This window comes from Elephantulus edwardii, unplaced genomic scaffold, assembly GCF_000299155.1.
Source record: "Elephantulus edwardii isolate Elephantulus edwardi_28Jun2011 unplaced genomic scaffold, EleEdw1.0 scaffold00050, whole genome shotgun sequence".
In the NCBI taxonomy this organism is placed as follows: Eukaryota; Metazoa; Chordata; class Mammalia; order Macroscelidea; family Macroscelididae; genus Elephantulus; species Elephantulus edwardii.
Genome location: NW_006399800.1, coordinates 2082986 through 2095733, shown reverse-complemented (window position 1 = coordinate 2095733; position 12748 = coordinate 2082986). Strand labels below are relative to the sequence as shown.

Sequence of the window (12748 nt, the reverse complement as noted above, 5' to 3'; positions counted from 1 at the left end):
CTCCCATTGGCTGTGGGAGAGACCTAGGGCGGGGCGTAGTGGGGGCGTGGACAAGTGCAGCTGGCCGGGGGAGGCGGGGCGAGGATCTCCTTTGCTCGCTCCTCCCTAGTCCCACCCCCACCTTCTAGTCCCTCCCTGGGACGTCTGCGCGGCTTATCTGCTAACGCGGCGGCGGCAGTGACTGTGGTGGCGGCTACTCTGTCCCGAGCTGTAGCTCGTGCAGGGCTCTCGTGCGCTCTTGGAGGAGCTGCTCCAGCTTCAAGGACCGGTTGAAGGAGGGAGAGAGGGAGGGAATCCGGGGCTGCTGAGCCGCGTGCCCGCAGCCGCTCCGCGCCGGCGGGAAAGCCCTTCGGCTTCCGAAGCACGGAGCAAGCCCGGGGCGGGTGGGGCGGAGGTCCGCGGAGATCTGCGCCAGCCCCTGGGCGCTGCTGGGGCCCCGCTGGCGCGCCTTCTGAAGGCAGCCTCTGCACCGTGATTGCGGGCGCAGGGCAGCACAGAGGGAGGAAGCGAAAGGGGTCGCTCTTCCTTCCCACCCCCCGAGTTGGAAGCTCCTTCCCTAGTTCAACATGCCCAAGAAGAAGCCGACGCCCATCCAGCTGAACCCGGCCCCCGACGGCTCGGCGGTTAACGGGACCAGCTCGGCGGAGTAAGTATGGGGTGGGCGGCGGGTTCAGGGTCCGGGGCCTGGGAGGCCCCCGAGGGGTGCGGGGCGTGGGCCGGTGTGCGCAACGTGCCGGCTCTGGATTGAGTTGGTCACGTACATCTCGGGGTGGCGGGGGGCGAGGAACTCTGACCACCGAGGTGTCTGTGGGTGACTAAGCACTGATTATGCTCCTGACTCAGACCAGTCTGGAGACCCTAGCAACCTTGATTTCTCCCCCTTTTCTGTTGCCCCTGGCTGTTGACCCTTCCTTTCCCCCCTCAAGAAAATCAAAGCTGGTTCATTCTCCCACTCCGCGGCAGTTTTCTAAACGGGATCCTGGCCTGTAATGGGAGAATGAATCTCTTGGAAAAAAATTGGGATCTCCCTTGCACCTTTGAGAATAGCGCAGGGAGTTGGGACCCGCGAGCATCCCCTTCATGACTGACACCTGTGGGCCTGGAGTGGCTTTGCGGGCTAGGACGCCTGGACCTCTCCGCGGCATTTGCCTTTCCGACTTTAGAGGCTCCTGGGTTTTGGCATTCTTTCTGGGGGCTATTCATTCGTTTAGTCAACAGATGGTCTCTTCTTCATCAGTAACCCCAGGCTTTTTTTATTTGATTAAGAGCTCTAAGCTCCTGACCTGGGCCTCAAACACCTTAACTACACACATCACACACAAGATGCTTCATCTGTACAGCTTCTAGTATTGTTCACAAACCAGCACTTTTATTCACCAGATAAGGCGGAGGTGGATTGTTTTGTTTTTTCCCTTGGGGATTTTTGAGTTCCCGTAGTCTTTCATAATCTATCTTGGTCCAGGATAAGAGACAAGACCTTTGAGGGAGAGAAACCTGCTAGCAGGAGAAATAACCTAAACAGTTAAGATTCTTAATCTTTTACCTGAAAACTGTAGACTTTAAGGTGCTACCAGACACAGTGACTAGAGTAGGTTTGGACCTTCTGCCTTTTGATTTTTACAGGCTGCCTTCCTCGCCCTAGATGTTAATAACCCGAGGACATAGCAGCTTCATGATTCTACTCATCCCTGTAACAGTCACAGGACTGTGGTATGCACTCAACCCAGGTTCCTCAGACTTACTGTTTTTTTTGGCCCTCTAAGACCCCAGAACGGTAGTGTCTGTTTTACATGAGTGCCTTGTACAGGTTACTGGATTGCCTTGCAAACATGAATTCCATTTTAGCCTGCAGTATTTTGTACTCATTAACCTTCACGGTCACCAGGACAAGTTTGACCAGAGTGTATTCTGACTGAACAGAGTTGCCGAATTAGTGTGCTCCTATCTGACTTGGAGATGGAAACAAAGTGGAAAGACCTGTTGTCATTCTGATACTACAGCTGAAGTCCTGTAGAGGAGAGGAATGGCGTTAAAAGCAGCAGTATCAGGAGGAGGAGAAGAAACTATCTTGGAATTAGTGGCGGAAAAATTGTGCCCAAAGCGCTTCTGGCATATTCTCTAGGGAGTTGCACTGCTCACTCAAAGGTTTTGTCTCGCTGGAGGAATCCATCCACCTGCAGCTCCACAGGAGACGATGGTTAGCAGCTTCTCATTATGATTTCCAGCGTCTAAAACCCAGTGGAGGGCCGCTGTGCGTCACACTGACAGCAGTGAGTTTGAGGGGAAGCCACGAACAGTGTTTTAAGAGGTTATTCTCTGGATTCCGCTTAAGTTTGAAGTCTTCCTTTGCTCCTTGTGCTTTTGTGACCAAGGACAAGACTCTTAAGCTCCTGTAAAGCTTAGATTCTTTTGTCAAATGCAGGTCATAATACAGTTTGCTTAGGGTAGTTGTGAAGACTGAATGAGGGAATGTGTGTAAAACAGTTACTATATAGTAAACCTTCCATACATATTAGCTGCTGGTGCCTTTGTTACTAGGTGCCTATATTGAGAGGGCTAAAGGAAAGTGAAAGGTAATTTCCGTTCGTGGGGGTACTTGTTAAGGTGCCTTTGCACCTGGACAGACAACTCTCTCCTGGCTTCGTGTTCCATGCCATCTGCATCTACCTCCATGACTCACTGTGGTACAATAGGAGGCATCTTTGTGTGGGCTGCATGAGACAAACAGGGACTGTTCCTGGCACTAATGAGGTGGGGGGAGTTGTACACACATCTTCATCTTTCACCCTTTAGAGATTTTCTCAAGCAAAGCTTCCCCTATCTTGGGCTGCCAGCAGAAAGAACTCTTTTGTTCTCCTGATTTCTCTTGCTTTAGACCAGGACACAGTTTTGCACATTATCATACAATGGGAGCTGGAGAAGAAGAAAAAAAAAATTAAGTCCACTGAGAATAAAAGAGTTCATGGGACTAAATTGGCTAGGTTGCTTCTCCCCTCTGGCTCCCTAACACCTTGGGAATCGCCTCTACTGTTCCTTTCCTCAGCTCAGGAACAGAGCTGGGTTATATAGGACTTGAAGTTTCTGCTAGTTCTTCTAGGAAAAAGAATGTGAAAATACGTTTCCTTACCAAGATTTGCAAAATCATGTGAGCATTATTACTGGTGTCCTAAATGTTAGAATGAAATAAATGGAAAATAAGATCACATTGTTCTCGTTTGATTTTTTTTTTGTGGTTCCATTGCAGTTAGAACAAAATATGAGGGTGGTTGGTGCAAATAGTTAATTCAACTTGGCTGCTAACCAAAAGGTTATTAGGTTGAATCTACCCAGAGGTGCCTCAGAAGAGATCCTTGGCAGTCTCCTTCTAAAGACTCAGCGAAGCGCTGTGGAGCACAGTACCACTCTGATCCCTGAGAGCCAGTTGGTTGACTCCATGGCAACTCATACACTGGACAGTGAGACTGAGTGATCGCCCACTGTGTCCCCGCCTCCACCCTACCTCTTCACCCACATTTCCTGTCACTTCTTCCGCAGCTGGCCCTCTTTCAGTTCCTCCCTGGGATGAGGTATACTCCCTCCAGGCCCTTGCACACAACTGTTCCCTTTCCCTGGAATGAATCATTCTCCCCTCTTAACTAGGGGTTAATAGTCATCACCCCCTTGCTTAAATGCACAGACTGCCTGGTTTAAAGTAGATCCCGATTTTTTCCATATCGTCTGATTTTTTTTTTGTAATTTTTTTTTCATTAATTTCAATGAATGATTTTTTTTAATGACACTTATCATTGTCAATTATTTTCTACAGTTTTGTTAGGTGCCGTCGAGTTGAGCATGACTCATAGTGATGTTATGAACAAAAGATCCGAACCCTGTTCTATCCTGCACCATCCTCACGCTTCCTGACACATTGAGTTAGTCACTGTGTCAGTTTTCCTGGTTGAGGATCTTCCTCTCTGCTGACCCTCCACCCTTCCTAAATTCCTTAACTCTTGATAACTGATACATTATAAGTATGGAGATGTTTGTTGAATGGATAAATGAGTGAATAGGATTTCTAAAATTTTTATAGTATCTTTAATAAACCCTTGTTACTTTATTTTCCCCTTCTTTCTCCACACCCTTCCCCATGTCTTTTCCTTTCATAGGCACCTTCTCACTCACTCACTCACTCACTCACTCTCACTGCTGATGAGTTGATTCCAACTTGTCGTGACTAAAGAACAGACTTGAGTTGCCCAGATTGCTGAGACTGTGTATTTTACCGAGAACAGACTCATTGTTCTTCCTTGGAGTGGATGGTAGGTTTGAGCCACAGAACTTTTGAACCACAGCCTGCCACTTAACCCACTACACTACCAAGCCTCTACTAACCACTCTATTGAATTTAATAATAATGAACTATAAATGCCTTGTAATCCAGCTCATTTGTGTATATGCATACACACAGCGGATAATGTTTTGTCTGTTTTCTGTGTGTAGGATTCTAAATTGGTATTCTGCTGTAAATCGGCATCAGCCACAATGGATTAGCTTATACTGACATACAACCTGCAAAACTCACCAGTTTAATACTCTGAGGACATCAGGGGTGCTCTGCTGTTTGGGAGTTGATGGGGGCACTGTCACTTTCCTGGGAAGGGAATCTTATGACCCTTTCTGGTTCTCAAGCTTGACCTGGAAGTGATACATGCCACTTTTGATCACATGTATTTGGTCAAAGGAAAAAAAATCACATGGGAATACTGACCTTCAGAGGTGGGTAGAGAAGTAAGTAAGGTCTTACTGTTTTCTTGAAAGGAGGGAAGCCAAGTATATGTGAACGTGTAGTATTGACCCCACACAAAATCTTATGTAAATTGCTTCCCTTTTTTAAAAAAACCAAACACTGATGCTAGATAGGTATCATTTCTCTTAGCTGCACTAGTAGGCACACACCACAGTTCACTTATTCATGCGCCTAGAATTAGATCACTGTTTGCAACACTTTGATGCTTCAAATGGTGCTGCTGTGTTAAATTTTGTACACATCTTTTACACCCTTGTGAATTCCCTGTGGAATGTGCTCAGAAGTGGGATTTCAGGATCAAAAAGCACCCTATTTAGCTTTCAAGATGAGACACATGGTAATAATCTCTCTCTTTGTTGCCATTCTTGAGAAAATACACAACAGATCCACCAATTGAATAAGTTTTGCTTGTACAGTTCATTTACATTGGTTATCTTCTTCAACTTGGTTTCTTTCTTTCCTTTTCCAGACTGTTCCACCCCTGTTAGCTGCCCCCTAAAGCCCTTATTTTAAAAGTTGGTGTTGTCAACTTGATCCGATATAGTTCTTATAAGAGCACAGTGCTTGAGATAAAGCATTCTTTAGTAATTAATGATTAAACCAAACTGACATTTAATTTAGGGGATTTTTTTTTTTGGTTTAAAGATTATCTCAGGGTAATATTTTTTGGGGTTTATCCAGCCTTGAAGGCTCAGAATTTCTTTGTTTTTTTAAAGGACACTTTTAATCTCCATCAGGACACACCTGAGCCAAGTAGAATCACAGTGTAGAGACCCCAAAACCTTCTAAAACTTCATCCTCAATGAGATGAATTGATTCAGTGACTGGGGTAATGGGTTAGGTGTGTCAGAGACAGTGCAATTGGCACAGGATAGAGCAGGGGTTAGGGCTGTTGTACATAGGGTCGCCATGAGTCTCAACTTTATGGCTTGTAACAACAACCACCCAGTTCACACCCAGTGCCAACCTGTGGCAGGTTGGGCAACATTCCTCCTGTCTAAGAGGCTTTGCATTTGCTGTTTCCTCTGCCTGGAGTACTTTTCTCCCAAATACATGGTTTTTTCCTTGCTTCATTCAAACCTCTGCTGAAATGCCTCTTCCAGGCAGGGGCTACCCTTGATCACTCTAATATAGTGCCCCCTCCAATATTATTTTCCCTATCGTTCTTGACCTCTTTATTCTGCCCTGTTTTTCTTTATAGCACTTCTTAATATCTTCGATTGCATTGTGTATGTTGTTACCTCCTCCTCAACACACTAAAACACAAGTTTTGTCAAGGGAAGGGATTGGGTTTGTTCATTGCCAAGTACATATTTAATAAGACATCTGCTACATAAATGATTGAGCAGTCCCTACTTTACAGGGATACTGTTGAGGATTAAATAAGATAACCCTACTTTGAAAACCGTAGGATAGTGAATGCACTTAGCAAGCTGCATTTCTTGACCTTGCTGGTATCTTTGGATCTTGTGCTATTGTAATCTTGAAACTCTCTGACCTTCTTCCTTTTTGCCTTCAGAATATAGTTCATAGCCTCAGCAGTTTTTGGCTGGTCTCTTCTGGGACTGCGTACCATGAGAAATAGGAGCTTTTGAAGTGGTTTTACATAGCTGGTGTAGTTTTTTAACTTAGCTGCTGCTTTTGGGTCATTAATACAACAAGTGCTTGATGGTGTCTTTTCAAAACCGCTTGAAGTGAAAGGTAGTGCCTGTTGATGTTATTTTGTCTTTGACAAGATTCCTGTTGTTCTTGTAATAGGTACAGACTCTCGAAGAGATTCATAAAGATGGATTGATGTATGCCAGGATGAGTGGTGCTCTTGTTTGAATATAAGCACTTTGAAAATGTTTATTTTCCTTTATTTATGCACCTGATATTAAGGGAGAGGATACTTCTGTGGAGTCTCTGTTGATCCTGCCTTGCTTTTCTAGCTTGATTGCCTTCAGGTTGCCAATGCACTTGTCCATACTGACCCATCTTTTAGCATCTTCCCCTTCCCCCAGCAGGCAGCTGCCTACCTCGGTCTGCTCACATGGCCTCCTTGGTCTGGAATGTTCTCTTCCACTTTCCTGTGTGATTTAGTGTTTGTTTTGTATCTACCACCGACCACTGTTTATGTAGTCAGGGACTATAGCTGTCTTCTGAGAGCTCCCCAGTATCTCGGGCAGTTCCTGGAATGAATAATCCCAGCTGTCTTTGAAAATCCAGCTGAAGGCCCATTGAAGCCTTTTCTGAGTAACTCCATGCTCTGCTTAAGGGACCTGGGATCTAGATTTAGTTATGGCACCTCTGAATTCTGTGACCTTGGACTTGCCACTTATTGCACAGAGCCTTTGGTTTTCCTCATTAGTAAAGTAGGAATGGTGATATGTCTTGTGATGGAAGTAATGTGGATGCCCCTCATTTGATGATGGGGTGCAGATGGAAGTACTTTATGACTGCTGAGGGGCTGTCCAAATGGGAAGTATTGCCAGCGTTTAATATCTTCCTTCTCAGAAAACCTGACTTTTTTCTTTTATTCTTCATGGCAAGTTGCAAATGGTGATAAATCATGTTGATCTGGATATTTCATAAAACGCCTGTCCTTTAGAATCTAACCCAAACTTCCCCTAACCAATCTTTAACGTCTAACTTCCAATTTCTAGCAAGAACAGGAACAAGTTAGATGACACTGGAAAGAAAGACAGTTCCACACTGTGAGGCGTTCTCTAGGATGCTGACCCAGTCTCTTAAAAAAAATCAGCCTTATTGGGGGTCATAGAGGTGGAGTGAGTGCTGTTCTAGAAAATGAAGCTAAACAGATACGGTGACGAGATAACATGAACTTTACTTGGAGCCATGATTAAAAACAAAGAATCAACTATGAAATTCATTCTTCAGACAATTGGAGGAATTTGAATAGACACACTTTTATTCATTGTATTTATTTATTTAAAATGAGTTATTTATTTATTTTTGTATTTGTACCGTCAAATCAGATCTGACTGGTACAGGAGGAGATTGTTCCTCCTTCTTCAACAGAGCATCTGGTGGATTCGAACCGCATACCTTCTGGGATTGCAGGGTAGCTTCTTGTATTTATATTTTTTTATACACAGTATTTTGTTGGGGTTTGGGTAAAAGTTAACTTTGCAAATTAATTTTTCACCCAATAATAGATACTTTGTTTTGCAATATTAATTACCATTCCTTCTGTGCAAATACCGTTAATTGTTTAGATGGTAGTCAGTCTGGAGACTAAGGTGTGCATGATACAGGCCATAGTCTTTGCAGTTGCTTGCTATGTATCAGAGAGCTGGACAATGACTAGGGATGATAGAGAATTGATGCCTTTGAGCTGTAGTGCTGGAGAAGAGTGTTGAATATACCATGGACTGCTAGGAGAACAAACAGGTTCATTCTAGAGAGGTTAAAGCCAGGCTTCTTCTTGGAAGCAAGGATTCTGAAACTTCGTCTGACATCCTTTGGACATGTCGCAAGGAGAGACCAGTCCTTGGAGAGGGACGTTATGCTTGGGAGGGTATAGAGACAGTGCAAGAGAGGAAGACCCTCAATGAGATGGATTGATTCAGTCATTGGGGCAATGGGGTAGGTGTGTCAGAGACAGTGAGGTTGGTTCAGGATAGAGCAGGGTTTAGGGCTCTTGTTCATATAGGGTCACTATGAGTCACAAGTGACTTGACAGCACATAACAACAATGATGGTATTATGATTTCATTGGAAGGATGCTTTTCTTTTTATTCATAAGGGATAAATGTAATTTGTTTTGAAATAGTTTAGTTCATAAAGCAAATAGGCAAAATGTTCATCATCATTGAATTTACTTGGCTAATTTACAGTGTTCACTGTTTTATCATTTCAGTTTTTCCTGCATGTTTGAAAGATTTCATAATAAATTTGAAAATACACAAAGAACAAAACCAACCCTCCCATGCCTTATGTCCTTTTCTATGTCAGCTCACATTTACTTTTGCTTTTCCCTGAGTCTTTTTTTTTTGCACTTCTTCGCTTTATTGTGTAATAAACATATTTGATGTAGTCTCCTTTTCAAAACAATTTTATTTTAGTACCTTATTACATTACTGTGTAATGTTTTTCTTGTTCACTGAATGTTTCTTTTCGGAAAAATTAATTCGTTGTTGTACATTTCCTCCCTCCCTCTCCCCCAGTCCACTTTGCAGTGCACCTCTTGTTCAAGATTGTTGTCATATGTCACCAAATGTTGCTTATGTATCATTCCCCACCCCACACCCCTCTCCACCTGCCAGTATGCATTATTAGAGACCATACTTGGCTTGCCACCACTGCTGATACAGTAATATTACTAGGAGAAGCAAGACAGAAATGTATTTCTTTAGTGGGAGACCCTGCCTCTAGACAGACAAAACCAAAACAATGTTCAGACAAACAAAAATGCTTCCTAGCATTTCTCCACATGAAGCACAGTCCAGGTGGTGGTGAATCTTTCATTATAATTTATATTCATAGTTCCTCTATTAAAGGAAAGATATCGATTAAAATCACCCCTGGAATGAAGCACCTAGGACAGATTTTAGGAAGGTTCCATGGCCAGATTTGGAGCTTCCAGGGCATCAGGGCCTGGTTATTTTCCCAGTATCCACATGTGACAACAGGGAGCTCTAGTGGGTCAGGATTTGGCACTCCCAACCTCAAGGCAGGGGACTGGATCCACCAGCTGTTCTGTGGAAGAAGATGGGCAATTTCTTGTGTGATTTGCAGCTTCAGAAAATCCGCTGGAAGGTGAACTATGAGTTGATGCCAGCTCAGCAACATACGTCAATGTATGTGACAGCAAGCATCAAGTACTGCCACTGAGGGATCTCACCCATGCTTGTCTTGAGTTTAGGTTTGTTTTTTTTTTTAGGGGGAGTCTCCATTACACAGGTGTGATTGATTAGCCACATGATTAGTCTTAGTCACTAGGATTTCAGCTGGTGCTAACTTGAAGTCACATTTTTGAGCTTTTTACCATGGCCTGGCCTGACCCAAAGGCTGTCGGTAATGAGCAGCCCTACACCAAGGCTCATTTTAGACAATGTAGTGTCAATTAAAAACTTAAAGGCAAGGAATAGGATGGATCTTTCTGATGTGCTGCGAAGACGAGCCGAGCACCCACAGACTGGGTAGAGGTGAGCCTGGGAATACTGCTTAGCAACAGTTCCTGTGGCTTCTGACTCCTGGTGATCCAGTGGGTACAGAGTCAAGCTGTGCTTCTAAGGCTTTCAGAAGCAGAGCACTAGACCTGTCTTTTGAGATGGCTCTGGGTGGTTTTGAACCACAAGCCTTTTGGCTAATGGTCTAGGGCTTAGCCATTTGTGCCACCCAGGGACCTTGGGAAGAAAGTTTATGGTCCAGTTTTGTCTCTGATAGGAAGTCATGCTACGAACCCACAGGCCGAGCCTCCCTTGGCAGTTTGAAAGATGAGCAGATCTTTTCTTGCGTAATTTACAGTCTTGGGAAACCTGTTGGAGGGTCAGCTACTGTTGAGTCCCTTCTGACTCCATGGTAATGAGTTGGAATTTTATTTTTTAAAAAATTGTATTTCTGATGCCTTCCAGAAGCTATCTGTTCTGGGATGAAATCTTGGCCTCTTACGATCACATGATTTTGGTTTTCTCTCATGTCCTGTGCGCTGGTTTTGTTGCCTGGAAGCCCGGGGCGGGCTGTAGGGAGGCCCACTTATCTGTTACCTCACTCAGAGTGAATAGCGTTTTTCTTTTAAAACAACAGGTGTTCTCTGAATCTTAATGCCAGTCTGGCTGCTGAAAATACTGATTCTGCTTCTGATTTCTCTGTCACTCCCAGGGGCATCCTGCTTGGATGTCAGTAAAGGAGCCAAGTTAGGAAGAAGTCATATGGAGGTTGAAGAAAAAGTGAACAAGTGAAGATATTGTGTCTGTCTCTCTCTCTCTCTCTCTCTCTCTCTCTCTCTCTCTTAATGTTTGCTGGTTTACCGCCGTTTTTTAACATTTCTGATTGAGCATCTTCTAAAGAAAGAGCTCACTGACATGAAATTCTCCATATGAACTTTAGATCTTTCAGTAAATAGGCTTTAAGATCTTTGTAACTAGTAGGTGCACGTGTGTTTCCCCCCCCCCCCCATTGTCCCAGATGCATGTAATCTTCGTGTATGCCATTTGTATTGGCTGCAGAGTTAAGTCTGATAGAGGTTCTGAATGGTTTCGGTGACTTCCAGATTTTTGCTATTTATTAACTCTTGTAAATGTCTTTGAACCAATTAGTTTTGTTTTGCTTCTAGAGGAATCCAGCCATCCTGTCAGAGGCAGTGAACCTTGTTACACTGCTGCTGTTACATATTAACAGAACATGTTCCCCAAGAAAGTAGCAACTGGTTTAATGCAACAGTTTTCTCAGGAAGGTGTTTCTTTTCATCATCCTCTTTTTAAGTTTAGTGCTCGTGGTTTAATAGGAAATTTCAGGGCACCTTTAAAAGTTAGTCCCCTTTGCTGTCTCTGTCAGCCGGGCTGTATTTTTGAAATGGGATTGCTAATACTGTGTGAGTGCTTGTTGAATGTAAGCCACTATGATGGGTGCTGCAAGGAGGTGACTCAAAGATGAGGCAAAGAGTCTTGTTCTGCAAAGATCTTAAAATCTCACACAGGAGGTCTTGAGAAAGAAAGGAACACATGGCTGCAGAGTCAGAAAAGTGCCTGAAAAGGGGAGGCACAAAGAAAGTAGTGTCGGGTTAGTTTAGTAGAGGAAGAGGGCACATCCCAGGGAGAGGATTAGGGGAGGCTTCATGGAGATGGCATTTGAGCTGGGTCTTCAAGGATGGCTAGGATTTCCACGGGAATGAGGGGAGGGCGTGGCAGGAAGAGCGCCCAGGATGAGCAGCTTCACACAAGAGGGGAGCTCGTGGTTCTGTGTGACGGTGCGTTGGTGCAGATCCCCGAGATGAAGCTGGAGAGGTAGGTTGGGTCAGCCGTGGTCTCAGGCTGAGCATTTGGTCCTTTATCACAGACAAGCTTTTCTTCTCTTCCGGCCACTGTTTAATCAGTACGTCTGACTAGCTCACATGAACTTTGTGTGTGATTGTGCCATGGTGGCATTTTCCTTTTATCTTGTTATTAAGGAAAAATATTTGACCCCTCCAAATGCACGTCTCTTGTATGAGATTGTTGGACATTTTATATTTATAGTTCACTGTAATTCACAGGAATATGTGGATTTGTTTTCTGCTAGCCCTTTTCTCTCTTGTGTATTTCACTCTTTGCCCCAACTGGAATGAAGTGAAGTATTTGATGAAAGGAATGAGGCTTAGCTATTTTTTTCTCTGCACAAGTCCTAGTGTTTTACTGGAATTTGTAAAATATTATTTATCTATTTGTTGTCTTTCTCAGGCTTATCTTTTATCTGGGTTTTATTTTAATCTATTTTGGGTGTGTTTTTGAACCTACTCTTCTATAGTTCTCATAGTCGTATATTTGTTGTTTGGTGGGTTTTTATTTAAAAAAAAATCTTGTGATGCACCTTTCCATTTATTAATTACTGTCTTGTGTCCTGAGTTAATATTTAACATCTTTAAACGTTTTGGTGCTGTTGTGATTGAACGTTTTCCTATTTCGACTAGTTTGCCTTTTACAGATTGCTTATATCCTACAGCTTTGTTAAAGCTCATATATAGTATTTTTCTTAAAGTATTTAAGTACATACCTAGCTTTATTAGCATCATCTGCAAAACTTGGTAATTTTTTTCCCCTTACCACACCTTACATGTTTTATAGCCATGTCATCTTACTCTCAGTTGCAGTTCTGTGTTCAAGGGGAATTAGATTGCATATAATGAGGACTTCCCAGGGACCTTTTGGGCCAGGGACTTTTTTTGCCCTTTCCAAGGAACTGTGGAAAAAAAAAAGGGGAGCAGCTGCTTGACTTTATAGATGCAGGACCTCATACGGCTGAATGGGATCCAAGAGATCC

General features: G+C 43.7%; 1 protein-coding gene across 1 annotated transcript in view; it reads left to right on the top strand.

The window, feature by feature from the left end:
• Positions 1-496: 496 nt before the first annotated feature.
• Positions 497-12748, top strand: part of MAP2K1 (mitogen-activated protein kinase kinase 1) — a 125033-nt gene continuing 112781 nt past the window's right edge. Inside the window, exon 1 of the mRNA XM_006886635.1 lies at positions 497-646. Coding sequence (XP_006886697.1) covers positions 567-646 — 80 coding nt within the window. The 5' untranslated portion in view covers positions 497-566. The remainder of the gene's footprint in view (positions 647-12748) is intronic.